Source organism: Pantherophis guttatus, chromosome 2 (genome assembly GCF_059756535.1).
Source record: "Pantherophis guttatus breed Tessera chromosome 2, ASM5975653v1, whole genome shotgun sequence".
In the NCBI taxonomy this organism is placed as follows: domain Eukaryota; kingdom Metazoa; phylum Chordata; class Lepidosauria; order Squamata; family Colubridae; genus Pantherophis; species Pantherophis guttatus.
Window position 1 is genome coordinate 125,753,447 of NC_142064.1, and position 27,508 is coordinate 125,780,954.

General features: G+C 45.9%; 1 protein-coding gene and 1 long non-coding RNA gene across 5 annotated transcripts in view; both read left to right on the forward strand.

Moving 5' to 3' along the window:
- Window positions 1–1,580, forward strand: part of LOC148115312 (uncharacterized) — a 220,588-nt gene extending 219,008 nt beyond the window's left edge. For 3 of the 4 annotated variants that reach the window (XR_015732381.1, XR_015732383.1, XR_015732382.1), the window contains 2 exons: window positions 878–907; window positions 1,421–1,580. This is a non-coding gene — a long non-coding RNA (uncharacterized LOC148115312). Of the gene's footprint in view, window positions 1–149; window positions 243–877; window positions 908–1,420 lie in introns of all 4 variants that reach the window. The other variant, XR_015732380.1, reaches the window with a different exon arrangement.
- An 18,105-nt stretch (window positions 1,581–19,685) lies between these two features.
- Window positions 19,686–24,716, forward strand: LOC148115314 (uncharacterized). The gene is made up of 2 exons (XM_087886668.1): window positions 19,686–20,960; window positions 24,495–24,716. Exons 1-2 carry the CDS (start codon window positions 19,701–19,703, stop codon window positions 24,510–24,512), a joined length of 1,278 nt encoding a protein of 425 aa, XP_087742794.1. The 5' UTR covers window positions 19,686–19,700; the 3' UTR covers window positions 24,513–24,716.
- The last annotated feature ends 2,792 nt before the right edge of the window (window positions 24,717–27,508 follow it).

The following is a 27,508-nucleotide window of genomic DNA, read 5'->3' on the forward strand; positions in this document are numbered from 1 at the left end:
TTGTATTGCAGCTGTGATTCCCTGAAGGTTATCTGACATCGCTCTTAACTCCAAAGTAATGGTACTGATTCATTGAATTTAGAAAAATAATTTAAAATAGTTTTGGGTTAAGTGACAAACATCAACCTATTTTTTTCCCATTGAAACAGGTATATCACTAATCCTCTCCTCGGAGATAGGTATGTCTAAGTATTGTGTAAGATTTGCCAGCATGATATTCTGTAAAGTGAGAGGCAGAGAATGTGTTTTCCTTTCTGTGTTTCTCTTTTCTTGCCTTAATTCAGCAAAGTAGATCCTCTACAGCAGTGTTCCCCAACCTTTGCAGCTTGGTGGCCTGGTGGAGGTGGGAGGAGAGGGGAACTGGCCACATGAGCAGTGGGATGGGCCATATCAGATACACGTGCAGCTCACCTTGTGCAAGTTGAGTGGTGCATATGTGTGCACCAGGGCTGGTCTGCCACTTGCTCAAATCAAGCCGCGCATGCATGCATCCACCCCAGCCCACCATTTCCGTGGCCTGATTGCAAATAGGCCACAGTCTGTACTGGGCTTCAGCCTGGCGGTTGGGGACCCCTCAACTGCAATCATCACTTCCTCCATGATCAGCTCATACCTTCTCCTCTTCCCTCACTTGTTTCATGTCTATAGAAAGGTCCCTTTTGAATGTCTCTTATCCACATAGAAGGCTTTATGTTGAAGTGATAGATTTTGGGTGAATTGTATTACTTTGAAGGATGAATTACAATGAAAACATGATGCAGCTTTCTTTACTGGGGGAATAATGCTATTAATTTGCCTTCTTTAGAAAAATAGAACAATGTGTGCCAGTTTGAAAATGATAGCCATTCTTACTGACGTCTCTTTTTCTTCTTTGAAGCAATAAAGCCTCCACCAGTCGAAGTCCTGTGTAAGTACCTTAATCTACCAGGTATTATAACCAACAACATTCAGAGTAGACATTAAACAACAGTGGAGACAGAATATAGGCCTGTCTCAACCCTCTTTGTATTTCTTCATCATCTGAATATTTTCAGCCTAGTCTCACATTTGCTACGTGATGCCACTATAGATTCTTTTTGATTCGGATGTCTTTTTCATCTAGTCCCACTTGTTTCAGAATTTGCAATAGTTTGCTGTGTCTTATTTTATCAAATGCTTTTTCAAAATCAATGAAGCACATTAAACACTATGATTGACACATTGTTTTGTTCTTACATGTATTTAAACTGGGAGTGGTGAGAATGGGCCCTCATTCTGAGCCCTCCCAAAGCTCTGTTTCTACTCTGTGGGGAAACCTCCCTTCCATTAAAAAGAAACATATTACTCCTTCACCATCAGCTATGGTGGCTGGGGCTGCTGCCATTCCAGAATGCAAATCTGGAATATTGTCATTTAACAAGATGTTGTTCCTTCCTTCCAGTGCCTATTGGAGACACCGGAAGCTTCCATGACCCCAGATAACTACCTGCAAGGATACTTGGAGAAGAGTTCATCCAACTCCATGGTGGAATATGATATGAAAACAGTTCAACAATAATTCTCAGTGCCAATGTCAATAAATAACGATTAGCTGCAACAATTATGTTCTGTTATTTTTCATCTTCCTCATATGAAAGTGGGAATTCACCTGGAATCATGAGCTCTCTTTGGATGAGTTGTGCTCTTAACACTTTTGCTCCAGAATATGTTGCTCTGCTATCTTCAAAAATGTTATACTCTTTGATAAGGATGGAAAAGAATTATTAGTTCACTTGTCTGAAATGCTCCAGGGCAGTGATGGCTAACCTTTTTGCCATTGTGTGCCAGGACGGGGGTGGGGGGACCAGCGCGTGGGTGCCCACACCCATAATTCTATGCACCCCACACCGTGCATGTGTGAACGACCCCCCACGCTCCCGGTACATGATGGCCAGGTAGACCCGTTTTTCTTTCTCACCTGGCTCAAGGCCTCTCTATGAGTCTGGGGAGGGCAAAAAAAGCATTCCCCACCCCCCGAAGGCTGAAAACGGGCCGTTTGACAACTTCCGGTGGGACCTCCGGGGTGGGGAAGGCCATTTTCGCCCTCCCCAGACTCCTAGAAAGACCCTGGAACTAGGGGAGAAAGAAAAACAGAACGTCCCCAGACTCCCAGGCCCTCCGGACTCAGGAAACAGCCTATTTCTCTACTTCTGGTGGGCCCAGAAGACTCAAAGATCAGCTGGCCAGCACGCGCATGCGTGCCTGAGCTCAACTTGTGTGCCCGATGATATGGCTACAGGTGCTACCTGTGGCACGCATGCCATAGGGTCACCATCACGGGTACAGGGTCTCCTGTTTGAGCACGGGGTTCGACTAGAAGACCTTCAAGATCCCTCCCTTCCAGCTCTATTTTGATTGTTTCATTGTTTATTGTATCATTTCAGAAAAAAAATGCCAGAATAGCAAGAATTCCAAGTCATGTAAATATAAGCCCTTAAACATGATACAGGAAATTTGTGGACAGGGCAATGACAAAAGTATTTTATGCTACACTGCGGAATGGAAAAACCATATACTCTACCCCAGGGCCTAGAAACCATACAGATCTAATTGGGGACTTCATTCCAGAGGACAAATTTACTGCTTAGAAGCTGTTCTTCCTGGGTCCCCAAAAACAACACTTTTTCATTAAAGGAAACTAACCTGTTTGGCAAGGCAAAAGTCACAGACACAAAACTCCTCCTCCCCCAAAGGAATTTTTTTAATAAAAGTAATAATTTGCCTTCTTACTTGTTATCTCCTTGAATAAGCTCTTGAATTTCAACCCATCTTTAGGACCCATAGCAGAGAAGAGGATATCAGAGCTGTCTGTCTATCTGAATTTGGTTAACTAACACTTTTCTTCATATTTTATTATCCTCTGCGGGAGATGCGTTGGGAATATTTCTATGCCAGAATAGAAACTAGAAATTTATCTTTAATCACAAACATTCATGAATTGGAGCTAGATTATAGTAGGAAATGTCTGACAATATGAATGGCATGGGAAAGAATAATAAAGCTTTGTTAATACGAATCCAAGAAAATAATATTACAGAAAATTATTCAGGATATCACAAATTTTTGTAAATGGAAGGTGAGCTTAAATTGATGTTTAACTTTTGTTGAGGTACATGCTAAGAATAGTATAAAAAGTGGAATAAATATGAAATGAACTGCATTGTCATACAACAATACTGATGATTGTGGGTTGGGGAAGGAAATCTGTAGACTACCTTGCTTGATAGCCTTACTCCATCAAATGTTAACAGCTCTCCCGATGCAGATGTGGTTGATTGATCTGACCAAGGCAACTCATCGATTTGGATGTCCTCCAGCATATTTCATGGCATGATGTGTGTGTGTGGGGGGGGGGGAGTGAGAATCTGTGCAACACTGTTGGTCTCATGAGGTGAACTAAGCCCTTGATGAAATTGTTCCTCCATGACCTCTCTCAGTTGGTTTACCAAGAGCCTATCAGAGATGAAGTAACATAAAGGACTCCTACAGCATTGCTGAAGAAAATCAAGAAGTCAATCTAACAACTATGATCATGCATCCACCTTCAGGCCTGCTCTGTGGAGATAAGAGAGATGAAATGCTATTACTTCTCCTCTCTCAAAGCATCAGCAAGTTGTCTGTTTGGGATTTTCATTCCCTGGGAGGAAAGAGACAACATCAGGAGCGCGTCCTCACATGTTTTTATGTCCAATGGTTTCAGCAATCATGTTTCCAAACAATTTCACATTCACATGTTCAGAGTTGGACCAGGGTTCAAGAGTTACATCAAGAGTGTCAGCCAATCAGAGGGTCTAAGATTCAAGAGTGAAATTAATACACTGGGTCACACATCACTTAAGTCTTGTTTCCAGGACAGAGAACAGAGGTAACTAAGTCTCTTAGTTAATGCAGCCAACTGTCGCAACCAGAATGCAAATATCCAAAGAGAACTTCTCTGTTCTTCTCTTCCTTCTACTGGTCTTGTGTGGGGACTTGGAGGCCTTATGTCATCCTCCTCTGATCTTCCAGCTGCTCAGGTGGTGTTTGTCATTGATCAGCCTTACTCTGTCCTTCCTAAGGCTAATGTTCCACAGGCTCAGCAGGAGCTGATTCTCCATGCTCCAACTCAGATTCTGACCATGGGCAAAGTCAAAAGAGAAATGGGAAAGGAGCCAGAGCTGAATAAGCGTAACACTGAATCATGCCATAGAATCCTGATCAAGTCATGTCCCCCAAGTGACAGTATCCAGGTTAACAGTGGAGCTGTCTGTGCCTGGCTAACTAGGGGAAAAGAAAAACTGCTTATTTGGTCCCTAAAGTCAAACAGAAGTGTTCGCTTTGAGGATTATTTCTATTATTTCCACCTGAATAAATATCACTGTTCTTGTCATAAATAATAAAAAAAAATACCTATTAAGCTTTAGTTATGAAATGAGCTAAGACCAGTTCTTGAGTAATGGCTGCAGAGCCAGAGAGGCTAATTAAGGAGATGAGGAGGAAAAACACAACCATTTTAGGATATCGTTAAAACTCTTCCCAGCGAAAGCCTTGTAAAGTCTTTGCCATTTCGCCTCCAGGATAGAATCTGGGTGACACTGTATATGATTCTATACCTCAACAATCCAAAATTCATCGAGCAATTGAATCCAACAGAGACATAATTCCTGTAGTCGGGCATCTTCTTCTTCAATTGAAATTCTAAAATGTCTCTTTAGCCTCTGCTTGGATCCACTGCTATTCAATTTTTATAGCTGCCCAACTTGACCAAGTGACTCTGGACACCTTACAATTCAAAAATAATAATACAATCAAAACATTTTTTTAAAAAACATTAAAACAATAAAAACATCCGCAAACTACATAAATACAAACAGCAGCTGTGATGATTAATAAACTAATGCTAAAAAGGGCCCTTAGCGCCTTCTGAGCCCTGGCCAGGGTACATAGCCACATCTTTAAAACTTTGGGAAAAGCCAAAAAGGGTTCTGGCCATTCTCATCTCTGAGGGGACAATACTCCATAAAACAAGGGCTACAGCTGCAAAAGCTTGTCTTGTAGTTCCTGCCAGTCAATACTCTTTGGCTGAGGTGATCCACAACATGCCCAATCTGTTGGATCAGATTGGATTTGTAGAAACTCTTGGAAAAAGATGATCCCTCAGGCAACCTGGTCAAAAGCCATATGACAACCAGGACCTTGAATTCCCCCTGAAAACACACTGGAAGTCAGTGCAGCTCATGGAATAGTGGTGTTACATGTGCTGTCTAGCCGCCCCGTTTATTACTCATGCAGCCACATTTTGCATCTCCTCCACAATTTTCTCTCTTGGGCAAAAACTGTCCAGTTTGGTTGGGTTGATTGATAGTCCTTTGAGGAGGGGAAAAAAACCTGTCTGTTTAAGAGCTGGTGGGACCATTCTTTCTTTCAAGGAGGAGCTAACTATTGCCTAGACCCAATCTTGTAACCTAGGCATCTCAAATTCAACTTCATTGAGGGCCGCATCAGGGTTGTGTTTGACCTCAGTGGGCTGAGTGGGCATGGCTGGGGTGGGTGTGGCCGGGGTGGGCCAGCTCGATATCCTGTAGTTCTCTGCCAGAGAAAATGGAGCTCACGAGGCACAACCCCCCTGAGCTCCATTTTTACTGGCAGAGGCACCCTGGGCCTGTCCTTTGCTGTTTCCAGGGTGGCCCCATGGGCCAGATCGAGCCCATGGGCCTTGAGTTTGGCACCTCTGCTGTAACCCCTTCCATGCAGCTTTAAGAAGCCAGGAAGGGTATAGATCTTCCAGAAGTCAGCAAACAGGCCATTTCTGGCCTCCAGAGGGCTTCAGGGGGGAAGGCCGTTTTCACCCTCCCCTTGCTCCTAGGAAGGCTGGGGATCCTAGGGAGAGTGAAAAATGGGCCTTCTGCACACACACCCAGAGGCCAGAAACAGTCTGTTTCCCAACTTCTGGTGGGCCCAGAAGGCCCAAAAATCAGTTGACCGGTGCTCACATGCACGCCGGAGCTGAGCTCGCGTGCCAACCGATAGGGCTCTGCATGCCACCTGTGGCACGGGTGCCATAGATTCGCCATCACGGGTCTAAACAGTTGTTAACTCTTCCTTGAAAGAGAGAGTGGTCCCACCAACTCTTAAAGAGGTGGTGGTGTCCCCTCCTCTGACTTTCTATCATCTTGCTCTTAATCCCCAGGCCATAAGGTAGGGGCTGGTCCTATGTACTTTCACAGAATGTTCTGTTCTCAGTAAGATGAAGAGAGCTCAGAGCCCAACCTGAAGTGGCCTTTGAAGAACAGGGAAGTAACTGGAAGCAAAGATTAATCCAAATTGGCCTCAAGCACAAGCAGTCTAAATTCAGGATGTGAGCTTCCAGGATAAAGTAGGACTCCTTGTTCTGTATCGCATCATGCAGGCTGCCAACCACAAGGTCTAAAACCCAAAAAACTTTAGCAAAATCAATGCCTTCAAATCAAACTATCTCAAAGAACCTTAGAAAATGAACTTAAGCTAAATCATCTATTTTATAAAAAATATAACCTCCTATAGGTTAAATGTATCAGTTTCCACTGAATGAAACAGGAAGCAAGGTACTTAGCAATGATGGAAATATTCAGTCCCTGAAAAGACAATAATGGTAAGTTTGTATGTTAAGACAAGGGCTCTGGATTCACTGCTGGGAAAAAATAAAAACTGCAGGATTCAAAAGAATGCTAATTTCATCCTTCTTCTCTCCTCAGATAAGAATGGGAGCCTACAGTATGTATCAACTAGCTGCTTTTTTATTATTTTGCAAAGAATGTGGGAATCTTTGAGAATTCAAAATATGCTTGTCTTTTTCCAGTAGAAAGAGATATAGAATATGCATGCACCTATGTAATATAAGAATCACATGATTACATTAAGTCAAATGTTGTTAGAATACAGAATTACCAGTAGAAACCCTGGTATCAGCTAAACTCTAATGGACAGGGCTAATGGCCAGGGGTGGGTTCTATTTGCCTTTACTACCAGTTTGGAATTGGGCCACGTGTGCGTGCTCGGTACGCTTGCTTTGCTACGCTTGTGTGTGCGTGCGCTCTTCTGCGCATGCCCAGAAGCTTCTGCGTATGTGCAGAAGTGTTCTGATGATGTAGGGGTCGGTGGGCGGAGACGGTTCTATCAAACCAGTTCTATAGAACTGGTCCGAATTGAGGGCAACCCACCACTGGTAAGGGATCATATCACCATTCTTGAGGATTACAGAAGGAACAAAGCCACTTTCAGTGGTGGGATTCAAATAATTTAATAACCAGTTCTCTGCCCTAATGACAGGATGGGTGGGGATGGCCATGGTGAGTGTGGCCAGGGGGTGTGACAGGCAGCACACAGCCTCCTGCACCCCCTGGGAGCCAAAATGGAGCACGTGAGGACTCCTGGAAGGGGCAGAGCCAGCCACTAATTTAACTACTGCTTCACCTGAACCAACCTGAACCAGCTGAATCCCACCACTGGCCCCTTTGCTAGATGCATATCTCCTGGCGCTCTGAAACCTCTGGCCATCCACCCACCATGAATGACCTCATTGCAAAGTGCTCATTTGATACTAGTCATAAGAACCTGAGAATGAGGTGAAACTTGTGGGGGGGAGGGATGATTGGGGGATTTCCAGTAATTTTAGCATCATAAATTATCTCTTATTTTAATGAATATGCATGTTCATAATTCAAGGTTTAAATACATATGTTGTGATCTCTCCCTAGATCAGAATACAATGATTCAAGTATAATCAACTCTGCAATGCAATAAGTAGTTGAGAAGCAGTACTTAGTCCTTTTTCATCCAAAACTTACTTATAGAAAGTGGGGTGTGTGCATGGGGCTGGGTGGGTCAAGTGATATTTAAGAAATGACTTTTAACCTTTACAGGAGTTATAAACATCTCTGACAATCAATTCATATATAGAAAGATAAAGAAAAAGTCTTGAAAACGATAGAAAGGGGGAAAAAAGAAACTTAATCAAAGAAGCCAACTTGGCCATTTCTGCGATTTCTAATATCTTCACAGTCCACAGTCTGCATCCCAAACATCTAATAATTTGTCAGAAATGTTGATATCTGCTTCATAATCATTTTATAGCTTTAGTCGTCACAGCTGTGGCCACGGTCTGCAAAGTCTTACCTCAAGATTTAAATCATAACATTTCTTCAAGTCCTGGAGAACCACTGGTTTAGAGCATTTTCTGTCCCATTCGACACTTCCTCCATAATCAGCTCCTATTTTCCTCTCTTTCCTTACATGTTTCATAACTGTAGGCGGGTCCTTTTAAATGCATATAATCCACAGAGTTGGTCTCTAAACTGAATGTTAGATTTGGGGTGAATTATGATATTTTAAAGGAGGGGAGTCAAAAAGAGGGCCCAGGGGCCGCATTCAGCCTGTGATGTGGTAGGATCCGGCCCGCGGGGCCATGCTGGAAAATATAAGGGGCCAGCCAACGTCTACCCAATGCGAAGAGGAAACATCGGGCCAGCATGGCTTCGGCCTGGTCCACACAGTGTGAAGGGGAAACATGCCAGAAGTTTGGGAAGCGGCAGCAAACTATCCATGTCGACCCAGTCGGCCATGCTCATCTAGTCAGCCATGCCCACGTAGTCAGCCACGCCCCCCCAGCCCCCCAAGGTCAAACACAGCCCTGATGTGGCTCTCAATGAAATTGAATTTGACACCCCTGTTTTTAAACAATAAACCTTAACAATAAAGTGAATATTAGCTGCAGTAACAATGTTGTTGTAAGAGTTGCATCTTCCTTGTATGGTGGGAACTCATCCAAATTGTGAGCTTTCTTTGGAAGAGTGATGCTCTTAGCATATGCTCCAAGATGTCTTGCTTTGCTATCTTCAACAATCTGATAATGATGAAAAAGAATTATCAAAGGGGATCATTTCAGAAGAGATCCTGCAATCCCAAGAATTCCAAAGTTTGAAAATTATTTATTTATTAAAATTTTATGTTGCCTATCTCCCCTATAAGGCAAGTTTGTGTGGTTTACAGGTTATAAAGCGAATAGAAAAAATAATTAAAATTACATTAAGACATTAAAACAATGCAAACGGATTCTGAAGATACTCAATCTGTCTATTGGAGGTTTTATTGATGGAAAGAAAGAAGAAATAAACTGGAACAATTAAAATTGAACTAATAGGCACAGCAATAAAAGAAAAAGGTGTGGCAACCAAAGAAAGATGATGATACTATATATGGAATGGATGCTACAAAAGAACTAAACTTAATAGAACTCTTAATTTTTGACAATATTGAAATTGAAAAGGAATAATTTTGAACAGATTGGGGAAAAAAAAGAAATGGAATATAGTGGGTTGCAAGATAAGAAAAATAATATAGTTTGTTTAAAATGAAAATGTAAAGTTTAATGCTTATTTGAAGTCTGAATATTGATAAGAGGAGTTTTCTCTCTCCCTTTTTTCTTTTTTCTCTTGTTTTTTTCTCTTCTTTCTTTTACTAATCTTTTCCTCTTTACTTTCATTTTCTCTCTTTCATTTTCTCTCTTCTCCCTCTCTCTCTGTTTCCTTTCTTACTTTTTACTTCCATTCCTTTTAAACTTGACTTTAAAAATACACATATACTAATTTGATTATGAAATAAGATTATAAATGATTGAATGAGAATACGATTTTCTAAATGTTTTAAATGCTTAAATGAATTTTTGAATTTTATTAAGAGTTATCTATAGACTTAATAATTAGAGGAAATTGATTTTAAGGCTTTAACACAGGGGTGAAATGCTCCCGGTTCGGACCGGCTCGGGCGAGTAGGTAGCGATGGCGGCAGGCAGTTTGGAGAACCGGTAGCAAAAATCCCTGCCCCCACCCCCCATGCCCAGCTGAGCTGCACGATCATCAGAATCTTTTTTTTCCTTTTAAATGGCTCTGATGAGCCAAGCTCTGACGATCCCAGCTGAGTTGCCTGCTAATCAGGCAACTCAGCTTGGATCGCCAGAGCATGTAAAAGAAAAAAAGTTTCTTTTTTTCTCCCTTGTCCCCCCTCGCCCCCCCTCCAGCCTCCAGCTTGCTTACCTTAGCTGCTGGTCGCAACGCTGTAATACCTGCAATCCATTGCATCAGCAAACAACTGAATCTTCCTGCTTGCAATCAAGCTCATCGGTGAGCAGCTATCTGCAACTTTAAGACTTGTGGACTTCAACTCCAAAGCTGGAGCAAAGCTGGCTTAGGAATTCTGGGAGTTGAAGTCCACAAGTCTTAAAGTTGCCAAGGTTGGAGACCCCTGTTCTATTGGGTAAGTTTTTTCCCCCTTTGGGAGCTTTAAAAAAATAGTTAATTGGTTTTTTTTTAATTGTTCTTTTTTTAGACCTAGCCATTTAATGTTTAGGAAGTTTTAAATTTAGCTGCTTTTATATAAAAATAAAAATAAATTAAAATAAAATAATATTTGTGCAGCTTTCTGAGATTTAGTGTTTCTGTAGTGTTTCACTCTAACTATACAAACACACAATTCCACAAAGCTGTATGTGGAATTTTGTGTGTGTAAAGTGTGAAAGTTGTTTTTTGGGCTTTTTGTGGCTGTGTGAGGTTCCTGCTTTTTACGGGGCCATTTTGGGTCTAGGACAGCTGCTTTTACATTGTGGGTGACCCAGTTGTGTTGCATTGTGTTTTGTAGGTTAAAAAAGGGCAAAGAAGTGACATTGATTTGGCCATGCCCACCCAGTCACCTTATCACCAAGCCCCACCCACTAATTAAGCCACGCCCACAGAACTGATAGCAAAAAAATTTAGATTTCACCCCTGCTTTAACATTAATAAAAATGTTGTTTTTATAGAAAAACAAGAATAAATATGAAGAGGGATTACTCTAAGGGGAATTTACAATCCAGGAGAAAATATGTGAGAAGATATCTGTTGAAATACATGTTTAGTTAAAAATCATGGGAGAATACACTGAAAAAGTTACTTATGTAATATGTTGTGAATTAGCTAAAATAAAACAGCTAAAATAATAGATGCAGGAGTGGAGGAAAACATGCTGGTAACACCAGTCAAACAAGAGATGGAGACTTGGAGGAGATTATGCTGGAAATCAGCCAAAATAGAAAATGCTGGAAATCAGCCAAACAACAGTGGGAGGTGTGGAGGAGATTACGATGGAAATCGGCCAAAACACAATATGCTGGAATCAACCAAACAATGGATGGAGGTATGGAGGAGAATATGCTGGAAATCAGCCAAAAGAAAATATGCTGGAAATCAGCCAAACAATAGTAGGAGTTATGGAGGAGAATATGGATTTTGAGATAAATTTGTGTAATATGAAAGGTGTAAAATTAAAGGTAAATTGATAAAAGATTAAAGATTTGATGAAAGGGTCTAGAGACTAAGAAATAAGGATAGTGCCAGCGTCTCACCGCTGGCATAGAGAGGAGAGAGATAAGCCCTGAACTTTTGCCTGCTAAATCCCTTTGAAGCTGGGTCGTGGTGGAAATGAAGGGAGGTGGGACATTCCTGTGAAATGACAAGACAAGAAGTCAGGGGAGTGACTTGGAAGATAGCCAATGAGATGCAGATAATTGGGGATCGGAAAGGGAGGGATTGGGGGGCAAAAGGTCAGTCTTGTCCACATCGAGTCATGATCCGGTTACTGTACTCAAATAAAGAGAAGATTTCCTTAAAGATTGGCAGTTTGGAAATTCATTTATTTTGAGATAGCATCGAAGTCTGACAGACGGACAAGACTCACAACTTTCCAAGCCAAACTGGCAAACCTCCAGCCCTCCAGCTCCCTACCAGATGTTTGGACGGAGTGGCGGTAAGGTTCCGAAGCCATGGCAGAAAGCCAGCTCTCTACTGAAAGTCTGCTTCAAATTGCTGTAAACCAAGACCACCCTCTCTACTCCAGCCAGCTTGGATGCAACGGGGCCACCCCCTCCCCCAGCAAAGCTGCAAACCCCCCTCCCCCCCCCGCCACAGAATTACCAAGGACAGACTATCGTGCTCCAGCCCAAGAGGAGAAAAAATAAGGAACCTTGGTGGACTTTGCCAAAATCTGCAGAAGCTGAATTCCCCTTTCCAGATGCTAAAGGTAAGGGGAAGCCCCTGAGTGAATTGGGAAGGGCGGAATGGTTATGGGATTGGCAGAAGGCCAGACAGCAGAAAATTTCAAAGCTGCCACTTGAAAGCCCCATGGAGGAGTTAAAGCAAGATTTTGAACGTGCCGTCAGCCTGGAAGAGGGTCCATTCTGCAGGCCCAAAGATAGAAGGAGGCCAGCTGACTCTGTTGAACTAAGACACCATAGACGGGGACCCAGCTCCCCCCCCCAACACAAGAAGGAGAGAAAGTCCCAGTGTACATCCATGGGTTCATGCTCTACCCAGCAAGCATACCAGCCCACGCAAGGCATCACCCCCCCCGCCCCCGAATGAGAGATGAGGAGGAAACCCAATGACACCCTAGACAGGCCCACAGAGCCCCACTATGGGAGGAGGGGCCACCAAGGGCGGAGCCACCCTGGTTACTAGGGAGGATACACCCCGTTTTTCACAGTAGCCTCCTGAAGCCTGTGGTAGGGTCAACTTTAAGGCCGGTGCCACATGATCCCCCAGGGCCCTTGATTGTTGGAGGCCAGACCCACTATGAAGTACAACGAATTCTCAATTCGAGGTGGCACAGAGGGCGCCTCCAGTACTTAATTAAGTGGAAGGGTTACCCCTTGTCAGAAGCTTCCTGGGTGAAGAGCACAAACATCCAAGCTGACCGCCTCATAGCTAAATTCCATGCAGATCACCCCGACAAGCTGGGAGGGGGAGGGGTACACCCTCGGAAGGGGTGAGGTACTAAAATTGTTGTTTATTTCGTGCAGGCCTCACGGAGAGAGTGAAAGGAGAGGGGCCGGATGTCAGCGTCTCACCGCTGGCATAGAGAGGAGAGAGATAAGCCCTGAACTTTTGCCTGCTAAATCCCTTTGAAGCTGGGTCGTCATGGAAATGAAGGGAGGGGGGACATTCCTGTGAAATGACAAGACAAGAAGTCAGTGGAGTGACTTGGAAGATAGCCAATGAGAAGCAGATAATTGGGGATCGGAAAGGGAGGGATTGGGGGGCAAAAGGTCAGTCTTGTCTGCATCGAGTCATGATCCGGTTGCTGTGCTCAAATAAAGAGAAGATTTCTTTAAAGATTGGCAGTTTGGAAATTCATTTATTTTGAGATAGCATCGAAGTCTGACAGATAGAATTATGACTTATAAACTGAAATAAAAAATAGAGCCGTAGTTAATTTGAAATTAAGATGTGTGGTGATAAAATTGTAAGGTAAACAATCAGATTAAGAGATTAGAATATTTTTAAAACTTTATGTTTTGATATTAATGTTAAAAGGTGTAATGAAGGGAGCTTGGGAAGGAACCATATATATGTGAATTTATAAATGGACATAAAAATGAATTAAGCTTTTTTTTTCTTGGAAATTAAATTGTCGGTGATATAATAGAATGGTTCTGATCAAGAAACTAGAATTATGTTAAAAAATTTTCTTTATGTTTTGATTTTCAGTTTTAAAAGATGTAATGGAAAATTGTGAATGGAGCTTTTTAAAATCTAAGCAATTGTACCTATCTACAACCAGACCGAGACTTTGTTCTTGAAAGATATATTTTATGTTTATGTTGGGAAAAAAATTAAAAATACTTTTCAAACATCCAGAGGTGCATAGTCCCCTCAGAACTCCAAGCCAACTGGTGAAGAAAAGTTTTAGTAGCCTTCTGGAAGGCCAGAAGGGTGAGAGCAGTTCTCATGTTTTATGCTAGTTTATTCCACAGGGATGGGGCCACAGTGGAATATGTTCTTCTTCTTGAGTCCACCAGCCAGAATTCCTTAGGAAATATAGTAGGCCTCTTCCACTTATGCAAATGGGATGAGGTAGTCCATTTGGAAGAGATGGCTCCTCAGATACCTTGGACCCAAACCATACAGGGCTTTATATGTAAAAACTGACACCTTGAATTGGAAGCAAACTGTAATCAATACAGCTTGATATTACTAGGGACAGATGAAAAATTAATTTAAAAATGTATAACTATTGAGTGTGGAAATGGAAGGAGAACAAGTGAAAGAAACAATGATAACATGGGCTAAAATTTTTGGTTATTCAATAGAACTAGATAAATGGAAGAAACTGTGGGATAGATATTGTAAACTAACAATGTCAACAGTGTATAAGGAAAATCGTCACGCCGATTTTCGCCCTCATCACGTCCCGTCTGGACTACTGCAACACTCTCTACATGGGGCTCCCCTTGAAGAGCACTCGGAGGCTCCAGCTGGTCCAGAATGCGGTCGCGTGGGTGGTTATGGGTGCGACTCGGCGTACCCATGTAACAGCCCTCCTGCGCGAGCTGTACTGGCTCCCGTTGGTCTTCCGAGTGCGATTCAAGTTGTTGGTCACCACCTTTAAAGTGCTCCATGGCTTAGGACCGGGGTATATACGAGACCGCCTTCTGCCAGTAACAACCTCCCACCAGCCAATACACTCCCACAGAGAGGGGCTCCTCAGGGTGCCGTCGGCCAAACAATGCTGACTGGTGACACCCAGGGGGAGAGCCTTCTCTGTGGGGGCACCAGCCCTTTGGAATGAGCTGCCCCTAGAGCTTCGTCTTATTCCCAACCTGCGCACTTTTTCCCGCGCCCTTAAGACCCTTCTGTTTCAGCAAGCCGGACTGTCCTAATATGAATTTTAAATGGGTGTATTTGTGTTTTAAATTGATGGCCAAATTTCACATATTTGATTTTAATTGGTTTTAAATTTTATAAATGCATGTATTTTAATATGGCTGTACACCACCCTGAGTCCCTCGGGAGAAGGGCAGTATAGAAATTTAATAAACTTAAACTTAAACTTAAAATCTATACAAAATCTTTTATAGGTGGCATTTACCACCAGCGAGACTAGCAAAGATGTTTCAAAATCTAGCAGCTAAATTTTGGAAGTGTAATCAGATACCAGGTTCATATTATCATATGTGGTGAACATGCCCAAAGGCAAAAAAATACTGGACTAAAATACATACAGTATTTTTTGGACTATAAGATGCACCAGTGTATAAGACGCATCAAGATTTTGAAGAGGTAAGTAAGAAAAAAAAGGGGGGTTGCCCTCCCCGGCCCCCAGAAATAAATAAATAAATAAATAAATAAATAAATAAATAAATAAATAAATAAATAAATAAATAAATAAATTTATTTCTATACCGCCCTTCTCCCGAAGGACTCAGGGCGGTGTACAGCCAATTTAAAAACGCAAGACACAACAATAATTAAAAATTAAAATAATTAAATAGATTTGGCCGATTTAAAACCCTAAAAATTAAAATACCCCAATTTAAAATTATTATATTGACAGCCCTGCCTGGCGGAACAACAGGGTCTTCAGTGCGCAGCGGAACACCCGGAGGTCGGAGATCTTACGTATTTCCGGGGGCAGTTCATTCCACAGGGCTGGGGCTCCCACAGAGAAGGCCCTCCCCCTGGGTGTCGCCAGCCGACATAACTTGGCTGATGGCACCCTGAGGAGACCCTCTCTGTGGGAATGGACTGGTCGGTGGGAGGCTATTGGTGGCAGAAGACTGTCTCGAAGGTACCCGGGTCCTATGCCATGGAGCGCTTTAAAGGTGGTGACCAACACCTTGAATTGCACCCGGAAGACCACTGGGAGCCAGTGCAGCTCGCGCAGGAGGGGTGTCACGCGGGCACAACGAGTTGCGCCCATAACCACCTGCGCGGCCGCATTCTGGACCAGTTGGAGCCTCCGAGTGCTCTTCAAGGGGAGCCCCATGTAGAGAGCATTACAATAGTCCAGCCGGGAGGTGACAAGGGCATGAGTGACCGTGCGCAAGGCGTCCCGGTCCAGAAAGGGCTGCAACTGGCGGATCAGGCGAACCTGATAAAAGGCCCCCCTGGCCACGGCCGTCATATGCTCTTCTAAAGACAGCCGTGCGTCCAGGAGGACACCCAGATTGCGAGCCCTCTCTGTGGGGGGCAAAGATTCACCCCCAATAGTCAGCGATGGCACCTGCTGACTATATCGGGATGCCAGCAACCACAGCCACTCGGTCTTGGATGGGTTGAGTCTGAGCCTGTTCCTCCCCATCCAGACCCGCACGGCCTCCAGGCAGCGAGACATCACATCAAGGGCATCGGTGGGGTGGTCTGGGGTGGAGATGTACAGCTGAGTATCATCAGCGTAAAGGTGACACTTCACCCCAAAACCACGGATGATCTCACCCAGCGGCTTCACATAAATGTTGAACAGAAGAGGCGAGAGGACCGACCCTTGTGGCACTCCCCATGCGAGATGCCTCGAGGTCGATCTCTGCCCCCCTGCCAACACGAACTATGAGTGGCCGGAGAGGAAGGAAGAGAACCACCGCAAAACGGTGCCCCCTACTCCTAACCCTCTCAACCGCTGCAGCATGATACCATGGTCGATGGTATCAAAAGCTGCTGAGAGATCTAATAGGACTAGGACAGAGGAGCAACCCCTGTCCCGGGCCCTCCAGAGATCATCCACCAACGCGACCTATGCCGTTTCTGTGCTGTGCCCCTGCCTGAAGCCCGACTGGTACGGGTCTAGATAGATAGCTTCATCCAGGTGCCTGGGCAGTTGTCGTGCCACCACACTCTCAAGAACCTTCACCACAAAACGAAGGTTGGAGACCGGACGGTAGTTAACTAATTCAGCCGGGTCCAGGGAAGGCTTCTTGAGGAGGGGCCTCACCACCGCCTCTTTCAAGGCGGCGGGAAAGGCACCCTCACTCAGAGAAGCAGTTATAATCCCCTGGAGCCAGCCTCGTGTAACCTCCCGGGAGGCCAGTACCAACCAGGAGGGACACGGGTCCAATAAACATGTGGCGGCACTAATCCTACCCAGAACCCTGTCCACATCCTCGGGAGCCACAGGATCAAACTCCTCCCAGATAATATTCTCAAGACCTACCCTCATCTCCTCCCCCGGACTCACCCAGTCGGAGTCCAAGCCTTCCCGAATCCGAGCGACTTTATCGTGCAGGAATTGCACAAAATCCTCAGCTCGACCCTGCAAGGGATCCTCCCGCACTCCCCCCGAAGAAGGGAGTGGGTCACCCTAAACAGGGCAGCTGGGCAGTTCTCTGCAGATGTGATAAGAGCGGAAAAATGGTTAGATTTCGCCGCTTTTATCACCACTAGGTAGGTCTTGATATAAGACCTCACCTGTGTCCGGTCGGAATCAGAATGACTAGTCCTCCAAGTCGAAGACTTGTTCTGTCGAATAGTTGGGGTGCAGTCGGTCTAATACAGATCTTAGCCAGTGGTCCATTAATAATTCTGCGGGGCTGCAGCCTCTGATTGCACTAGGGGTGATATGCTGAAGCAGGAGGAATTAATCTATTCTGGCCTTCCAGTCCCCTGGTCCCATTCTTGATAGGGCTTCTTTGGCTGACCTCACCATTCTCTCAACCTGCCCATTATTGGACAGATGGAATGTTGCGGTCAAGGCATGCCTGACTCACTGCTCGGCTAAGTATCCCTCAAATTGTGTGACCATGAATTGTGGCCTGTTGTCCGATAGTGTGATATCTGCCAGGCCATGTGTGGCAAACATTTTCTGGAGTACCCTGATCATGGCCTCTGCTGTTCTTGTATTCATAAGGACTACCTCTAACCATTTTGAATAGGCTTCCACAACAATCAGGAAGGTTTGCCCATGTACTAGTCCCACAAGGTCAATGTGAATTCTGGACCAGGGAGCTCGGGGCTTTTCCCATTCATGCGCTGGGGCTACCAGGGGAGCTGGATGAGATTCTTCGCATGGGGAGCAGGTGGCAACCCATTCAGTAATATCTTTGTCCATATTGGGCCACCATACATAGCTCCTAACCAGAGCCTTCATCCAGACAATTCCTGGATGCCCACGTTCAATGGATTTAACACATTTGTTCTCAGTTTAGCTGGAATAACAACCTGGTTGTTGTTCCAGCTAAACCCCCACAACATGTCTGCTCAAGCAACCCCCTTGAGCAGACATTTCATGTTGTTTTATGATAAATGGTTTGAATTCAGTACCCACCGGTGCTTTTGGCCAGCCCCTCCACACCCAGTTTAAAACAGTGAAGAGGACATTGTCCTTAGCCGAATGCCTTGCAACCTCGGCAGATGTAACCAGGCCCAAGTCCAGGATGTCAATCAACAGAACCGGGATGCCAGGAGTGGGGTCCTCAATCAAGTCTGGTAGGGGGCACCAGCTGAGGGTGTCAGCATGCCCCCGAGTTTTTCCTGGTCAATGGGTTAGTTTATATGAATAGGCCACAAGGAAAATCACCCATCTGGTGAAATGAGGTGACTAAGCAGCTGGAATGGGGCGATCCCCAGCCAAAAGTCCCAGCAACAGCTTGTGGTTGGTGAAAAGTTCAAACCGCTGACCTTACAAATACTCATGGAAGTTTTTAACCACTGCCACCGCAGCCAGCGCTTCTCTGTCCACTTGGCTATAATTCCACTCCACGCTAAACAGAGTCCTGGTGTAATAGGCAACTGGGGCTTCCATGTCGTTAGGGAGTCGGTGGCTGAGGACAGCCCCCACACTAAAAGGGGAAGCGTCACAGGCAAGCACTAAGAGCAGGACCTCGTTGTATTGTATCAGTAGGCTGTCAGCCGAGAGTAGTTGTTTGACCATGGTGAAAGCTGTGGCTTCTGCCCGGCCCCAAGGCCATTTGGCCTTTTTGCTTAAAGAGTTTGTGCAGCTTTTCGGCCACAGCTGCTTTGTCCCATAGAAAAACACAATAAAAGTTCAAAAGTCCCAGGAAAGCCTGTAGTTCGGTTCTGTTATGGGGTGTGGGGGCCTCCTGGATAGCCCTGACCATGCTCAGGGTTGGGTGGATGCCGGCTCCATTGATTCAGTAGCCCAAGAACTCTACTTCAGGCACCAAAATCTGACACTTGTCACTTTTTACTCGGAGGCCAGTGTTTCTAAATTTGATCAGGATAGCCCTTAATTGGCTCCGTAATTGAGCCTTGTCATTGGCGGTAATTAAGACATTGTCAAAATAGGGCACTACTCCAGAGATTTTGTGCAGAAGCTGTTCCATGACACTTTGAAATAGCCCCTGGGTCTGAGCATCCACAGTAGCACCATCTACCAGCAGCTACTGATACGCCTGTGTGAGGTCAAGTTTGTCAAATATTTTTCTGGAGCCCAGAGAGTGCAGCAAATGCTGAACAATGGGGATGTCAGCGTTCCATATTAGGCTCTCTTCCAGCGCTGACATAACAAGTTGAAGCAGGAGCTTGATTTATTGCTGAGATGAACTTTTACTTAGTTTTGTGTGTGTACAGATAGGGTTTCCTGGGAGACGAGAAGGGGGGGCTACATTCCTGTGAAAAGAACGTGCCGGGATGTAGAGATGGATCTGCATATTGACCAATGAGACATTGGGGTTGGAGAGCGGAAGAGGAGGGGGTTGGAAGGAGGGGCCAGTTTGGCTGCAATTAGAATCAGAGATGTCGGATTATTTCTGTTCTTAATAAAGAATGATTCATTAGAGACTGCGCTTGAAAATGAAACTTATTTTAAGACAGAACAGAAACCTGACAGACAGCCAAACTCTCCTCCAAATCCAGGCTGGCTGAGTTTAAATCATCCCGTTCCCTCCCAGACAACTGGGACGGACTATGGCTGAAGCCAAGCTATCGGAGGAAAGCCTGCTTCAAGAAACGGGAGGAGCAGAAGCGGTCGTGATTCCAGCCAACTTGGAAAACACAAAGGTTCAACTTTCTCCACCTTCCCTCCCCGCAGAACTTCAAGCAAAGAAACATGAAGCAGATAAGTACCCGGGGACTGTGCCAAAAGCCTTAAAGGCGGAATCCCCTTTTGCAAAGTTAAAAGATAAAGAAAAACCCCTAAGTGAATTGGGAAGGGCGAGCTGGGGATGGGAATGGCAGCGGAGCCCAGACAAGGCAGCACCTCCCCACCCCAGGATGAGAGACGAGGCAGAGGACTATCAACACCAGGGCTGGCCCTCCAGAGCTCAGCACAGAGAGGAGAGGGCAGAGAGGGAGGAGCCACCCCAGTTCAGAGGGAAGTTCGATGGTGACCCAGACAACCTCGCCCAATTCCTCGATTCAGCTGAGATATACATAGAGCGGTTCGGACACCTCTACCCTTTCCCCAGAGCCCTAGTGAATGCTATCAGGGAAGGGCTGGAGGGAGAAGAAAAGAGGTGGTCAGCATCACTCTACAAATACAAGGCCCCCCAGCTACAAAATGCGGATGGGTTCTTGCAACTATTGAGAGCCCGTTATGAGGAGGAGGAGGAGGAGGACCCCTATGTGGAAGACGAACTCAGAAACCTAATGCAGAGGGGGAAGCCTATCAGAGAGCATATCCGTGAATTCAGGAGAGTCATTGGGACACTGCCTCCCCTACCAGAGCGATTGCTGGTGTATTTTTTTAGAACAAGCCTAGATAAAAGAATTTCCCAAGTGACTGCCTATCGTGACATCCCAAACCGACTCACTGAATGGTTCCGGGTAGCGATAAAAGTCGACAGAGGGCTGCGGGCGAGTGACACGTCAAAACCACCAGAGGGAAAGGAGAGAGGCCGACCAGACCAGGGGCCACTCAACAGACGAGAAACCCCAACATCACAGCCCTCCCACAGACCAACTGCCCCACGGAGCCCACTGAAATGCTACAGATGTGGGGGAAGCGGCCACATAGCAGCAAGATGTGGAACGCCTAGACCGGGACCAGCTCCACCGCCCAAAGCACGACCGGAACGAGGGCCCAAGCGCGTCACCCACGTACCACAGGAAACTCCCCAAATCCCTGAGTTTTTCGCTCATCTGACCGAAACCAGAGGAATCCCAGATGAGGGAGATCAGTTCCCCGAACCCTATGACACGGAAGACGAAGGCGAGGATGACCCGATGGTGAGTGGACCCGTCCATCCTTTTCTTTTCCCCATACGCCTAACAGCCCCCAAAACAGGGGCCCAAGAGATATTCCAAGCCCTAATAGACTCGGGTAGCACACGGTGCCTAATCAACCTACCCACAGTTCTAAAATTGGGAATCTGAGCTAAACAGCTCAAACAACCAATTCGCTTCGAGCAAGTTGATGGGTCCCTAGTGGGAGGAACATATGCCACACATTTGACTGAACCCGTGAGACTAGAACTCGCAGATCACTGGGAGACGATCCGCTTCATAATAGCCCCCAAGATGACAGAACCAGTCATATTGGGACTCTCATGGCTCGACAAATGGGGCCCAATCATTTGGTGGCAAGAGGGAACCCGCAGGCTGAGAATAGCAAAGGGGCCCCAACCCCTGCCGCCCCGACCAGAAGAATTCCCTCCCACGCTGAAACCCCAAAGCAGCCCTCCACTACAGAAGAAAACACCACCAACACAAGGGTCCCTCCCAGAAGGTGCAGCAAAACAATTGGCAGCCGCACCCACCACCGCTTGTAACGCAAACCAGATCCCAAGGGAGTACCAAGACCTTGCAGGGGTATTCAGCGAGGCCGAGTGTGACATTCTGCCCCCCCACCGCGAGACTGATTGTGCCATCGAGATTATCCCAGGAGCGAAACAACCCAAACCTAAAATGTATGCTATGACGCCCCGAGAAATGCAGGAAATGCGGGACTACATAGACAAAAACTTACAAAGGGGTTTTATTGAGCCAGTGAAACCAAGGGTAGCGGCGCCAGTCATGTTTAAAGAGAAAAAGGACGGCTCCATGAGACTGGTGGTCGACTTTCGAAGTTTCAATGCTGTTTGCGTACACAACTTGTACCCCCTCCCCCTCATGAAAGACATGTTAGCCCACCTGGCTAAAGGGAAGGTTTTCACCAAACTAGACCTTCGAGAAGCTTATTACCGAGTACGCATAAGGGCAGGAGATGAATGGAAAACAGCATTCAACTGCCCCCTGGGTAGTTTCCAGTTTAAAGTAATGCCTTTTGGATTGCAAGGAGCCCCGGCAGTGTTCATGCAGTTAATAAACGAAGTCTTACATGAACACCTTTACAAAGGGGTCCTCGTCTACCTGGATGATATTCTTATCTACACGGAGACCATAGACGAACATATACCCCTCGTCCGCCAAGTACTGGAAAAACTGCTACGGGCAAACCTATATGTCAAACTGCCAAAATGCGATTTCCACCAATCACGGCTAGACTACCTGGGCTACCGAGTATCAAATGAGGGGATAGAGATGGACCCAGCCAAGGTCCAATCAGTTCTACAATGGCAGCCCCCTCGCACCCGCAGACAACTGCAAAGTTTTCTAGGTTTTGCGAATTTCTACAGACAATTCATCCCCTCGTTTGCGAAGATTGCCAAACCTTTAACAGACCTCCTAAAGACAGGAAGCCCAGCGATGAAACCTCACCCGGGACAACCCCTACAGTGGGACCTGACCTGCCAACAGGCATTTGAGACGCTAAAAGGACTGTTCGCGAAAGAACCTGTCTTAAAACACCCGGATCCAGAACAGCCTTTTGTCATCCAAGCAGACGCAAGTGATGTGGCAGTAGGAGCCGTGTTACTCCAAAAGAACAACCAAGGTGATCTACAACCCTGCGCCTACACCTCCCGCAAACTCACCGATACGGAGAGGCGATGGGCGGCGTGGGAGAAGGAAGCGTTTGCAGTAAGATGGGCCTTGTTGACCTGGCGGCACCTACTAGAGGGAGGCCAGAAACCATTTGAAGTCTGGACTGATCATAAAAACCTAGAGGCCCTAAAAACCCCATGAAAACTGTCGCCCAGACAAGTGCGGTGGGCACAATACTTCAACCGTTTCAATTTCGAGCTTAAGCACATCCCAGGAGGGAGAAATTTCCTGGCTGACGCCCTCTCCCGGATGCCCCAATACAACAGTGAGCGGGAGCAGGTAGTGAATGCCATCATCCCATCCACCCAAGTTGCAGCCCAAGTGATCACCAGACGGCAACGACGTGAGCAGCAAGGCCAACTTGCTAGTGACTTAACTGCAAAATTAAAAAATGAAACGCTGACAGACCCCTGGTATCGGGACAATCAACATCTCTTAACAAAAAGAGATGAACTAGCATGGAGGGGGACAAAGCTCTATGTCCCACAAAGTTTACGCATCCTGATTCTCAAGAGGAGCCATGATGTTAAACCAGCAGGACACTTCGGGTTCCTAAAGACTTTGCACCTAGTACGAAGGCAGTTCTGGTGGCCACATATGAGAAAGGACGTAGACAGTTATGTAAAAAGCTGCACCATTTGTGCCACGATGAAGACAAGGCCAGGGTGCCCACCTGGATTGTTGCAACCAGTAGCTGAGCCAACAAGACCATGGGAGGAGATTGCAATGGACTTTATAGTAGACCTACCGAGGAGCAGTGGAAATACGGTGATCTGGACTGTAATAGACTTATTCTCCAAACAGGCACACTTCATTCCTTGTAGTGGACTGCCTTCAGCCCGTCAGTTATCCAAACTGTTCCTGAAGCACATTTACCACCTACATGGAGTCCCCAGGAGAATCATTTCCGACAGAGGGGTCCAGTTCACATCAAAGTTCTGGAGGGAGTTTCTACGATCCATAGGTTCATCCCAAGGGCTCAGCTCAGCTTTTCACCCGAGCACCAATGGGGGGGCAGAAAGACTGAACGCTATGATAGAACAGTATTTAAGATGCTACGTCGACTACCAGCAGTCCAATTGGGCAGACCTCCTATCTTTTGCGGAGGTTGCATATAATAATGCTGTCCACAGCAGCACGGGGCTAACCCCGTTCAAAATAGTGAGTGGCATGGATTTTGTTCCCATGCCAGAATACCCGAGGGAGCCCCCTTCCTCAGTCAGTTTGACCGACTGGATGGCAATGTTGAGACAAACTTGGGAAAATGTTAAGAGGGCGCTGGCAAAGGCGGCTCAATCTTATAAGGACCAAGCAGACAAGCACCGAACTCCCCAAAGACCATTTCAGCTGGGAGAAAAAGTTTACCTCTCCACCAAGTATTTGAGACTTAGACTCCCGAGCAGGAAATTGGGCCCAAAATTTATAGGACCATTTCCTATAATAAAAATAATCAACCCCGTTACAGTGCAATTGCAGTTGCCACGGCTTTTGGGGAAAATTCACCCCGTTTTTCACAGTAGCCTTCTAAAACCTGTAGTGGGGTCTACTTTAAGGCCAACGCCACGTGAACCCCCTGGGCCCCTGGTTGTTGGGGGCCAAACGCACTACGAAGTGCAGCGGATTCTTGATTCAAGATGGCACAGGGGGCACCTTCAGTACTTAATTAAATGGAAGGGTTACCCATTGTCAGAGGCTTCCTGGGTGAAGAGCACAAACATCCAAGCTGATCGCCTTATAGCAAGATTCCATGCAGACCACCCGGGAAAGCCGGGAGGGGGGGTGCACAGTCAGGGAGGGACTGATGAGACTAGTCTTAATGTGGTTTTCCCTATGGGATAGGTGATGTCGCAGAAGTGAAGGGAGAGGGGCCGGATGTCAGCGTTCCAAATTAGGCTCTCTTCCAGCGCTGACATAACAAGTTGAAGCAGGAGCTTGATTTATTGCTGAGATGAACTTTTACTTAGTTTTGTGTGTGTACAGATAGGGTTTCCTGGGAGACGAGAAGGGGGGGCTACATTCCTGTGAAAAGAACGTGCCGGGATGTAGAGATGGATCTGCATATTGACCAATGAGACATTGGGGTTGGAGAGCGGAAGAGGAGGGGGTTGGAAGGAGGGGCCAGTTTGGCTGCAATTAGAATCAGAGATGTCGGATTATTTCTGTTCTTAATAAAGAATGATTCATTAGAGACTGCGCTTGAAAATGAAACTTATTTTAAGACAGAACAGAAACCTGACAGGGAACAGGGTACATGCTTTACTGGAGGGCTTTATTAAAGTGCACTTATAATCAGTGCAAATGCGCACTGACCCATCAGATTTGGTTGGCATTACAATCAGGGTCTCCCATTTCGCATGGTCAACGGGTTCCAAGATTCCCTGGCTGATAAGGTTATCCAGTTCCCTGTCTATTCTTGGCTTGAGAGCAAATGGGACTCTATGGGCCTTCATTCGAATTGGTACCATCTGAGGGACTAAATTAAAAGATATTGGGGTTCCCACATACTTGCCCAGATCTGTGCTGAATACGTCCTGAAATTCATACAGCAGGTCGTCCACTCTGTGCTGGTGATGGAGTTGATGTTTGATACTCCCCTGCCGAGGGCTTCGATCCAATCTAAGCCTAGCAAGCTCGGCAGGTTTCTGCTGACAACAGTTAGTGGTAGTTCTTTGTCATATTTGCCGAACTGTATCCAGAATTTGCTGGAGCCCACTACAGGAATCTGATTCCCTTGATAGTCACACATTTTCAGTTGTGTTGTGACCTAGGCCCAAGTAGTTATTACCAGACACAATCAGTCCTAAACAAACATATTTTGTTAGAACAGCCAAGAATTCATTCTCAGCTTAGTCCAAATTAATTCCAAAACAAATTCTTCATAAACAGTCCTTCAGCCTTATCACCAACCTTTGTCTTCTTTGGCATCCTGCCAAAGGCTTTTCTTGGCAAAACCCCATGAAGTTCAGAAGCAAGAGACAATAACTAGAAACAACTGTAGATCCCAAGAGCCATTGCTACTCTTTTAAGCCTTCTGGGAGGGGCCAATCATTTCCTGGCCTTACTCCTGAGTGGTCCTTTTTGCTTTAGCTGCTCTTTTTTTTTTCTTTTTTTTTTTAAATTTGATTTATATGCCGCCCTTCTCCGGAGACTCAGGGCGGCTTACAATGTGCTAAGCAATAGCCTTCATCCTTTTGTATATTTATACAAAGTCAGCTTATTGCCCGCACAACTGGGTCCTCAATTTACCTACCTTAGAAAGGATGGAAGGCTGAGTCAACCTTGAGCCTGGCGGGATTCGAACCTGCAGTCATTGCAGGCAGCTGGTCTTAATAACAGGGTGCTTTAGACCACTGTACTACCAAGGCTCTTGCCTTCTGGCAGTTCTTCGCATGCATGCACTAGGAATAGGCTCCTCCTGTTCCTCTGCCTCACTGCTATCTGCCTCTGGAGGCTCTGGAGTCCACACATCTGGAGGCTCTGGAGTCCATGCATCACTCCCAAATGGCCCTGGCCCCATCTCTGCATCCGATGCAGAGCCCTTGTCTGGGCCTTCCCCTGACTCCAGGACTGGCCCATTGTCCTCCCCAGCCTCCTCATTGTCCAACTCCGCTGCCAGGTGCTGGCAGACCACGACAAGTTGCTGGCATCTTAGTTGTCTTCTCTGGAGGTGTGGCATAGCCCTCTTTAGGGAAGCCCAGGATATTATGGTCACTGAAGACCCTGTGTTGATCTCCATCTCAAATGGCAACCCCTCAATGCGGATTGTTATCTGAAATTTTTTGTTGTATGGTGTGCTGGCTTGGCCGATTCACGTTTGATATGTTTCTGGCATCCCAGAATGAAAGTTTTTTCATTTTGACCTCTCTGGGTCTCATCGGGAAACTTTCAGGGTTTCAGCCAGAATGCTTGGATGCATAGGCCAGTGAAGGGCGGGCTGCAAACCCGTGCTAGGTGACCCTTCGTCTCACAATGCCAACAGATAGCATCTCTAAAACGACAAACAGCTCTCAATTGTTGTCCCCCACAGCTAGCGCACCCTGTTTGCTTGTTGTTGGTCGCAGAGTTTCTTTTCCTGTTTGTGCGAAAGACTTCCTTGTCGATGCCCTCAGCACTTTCATTCAGGACAGCTTCCTTATGAATGGTGGCTCTTTTCAGAGGTGCTGGGGAGGGGGGCGTCAGTCTTTGCAGCAACTTTGCTGCCTTATTTGATGCTTCCATCACTCTTGCTTTGTCTAGGGTGACATGTAGGGTAAGGTTTTTCTTTGCCAGTAACCGGCATTGCAGCTGAATATCTCATATCCCACAAATAAGTTGATCTAGGAAAACGTTGTCTGGATCTCTGAACATACAGTGTGTGGCCGCTTTTCATAATGCTGCGATGTACTGATTGATCAATTCCCCATCCCTCTAGTTTCTTTGGTGGAAATCGTGTCACCGCACCACCTTCGATGGTACTGGGGCATATTGTGTTTTCAGCATATTCTGCAGCACCTGTCAGGGTATCAATTGTACCGGGCTTGGTTCCAATAGGGTCTCGGCCATGTTGAAAATGTCATGCCCACAATGGCTGAGGAAGAGAGCTCTTTTCCTGTTATCGGACAGCCCGAGGAAGTCATTTGCCTCCATGAAGAATTTGAACCTGGTCATATAGGAGCCCCATTGCTCCCTGGCTGGGTCGAATGGTGTTGGCAGGATGAATGCTGATATCGTTGCCGATTCTCGCATTTTGAATTTGGGGTGCAAGATCGCCGCCGCTCCGATGTCTTTTCCCACCTGGCTGGATGTCGTTGTCAGCTCTTTTTCCACTGCTACTTCAATCCCATCCTTGTCACCAGTGTTAGATAAGGTGAATG

What these genes read in the sequence shown, in the direction of transcription:
- LOC148115314 (XM_087886668.1), top strand. Translation starts at nt 19,701, where the DNA reads ATGGCTGAAGCCAAGCTATCGGAGGAAAGCCTGCTTCAAGAAACGGGA.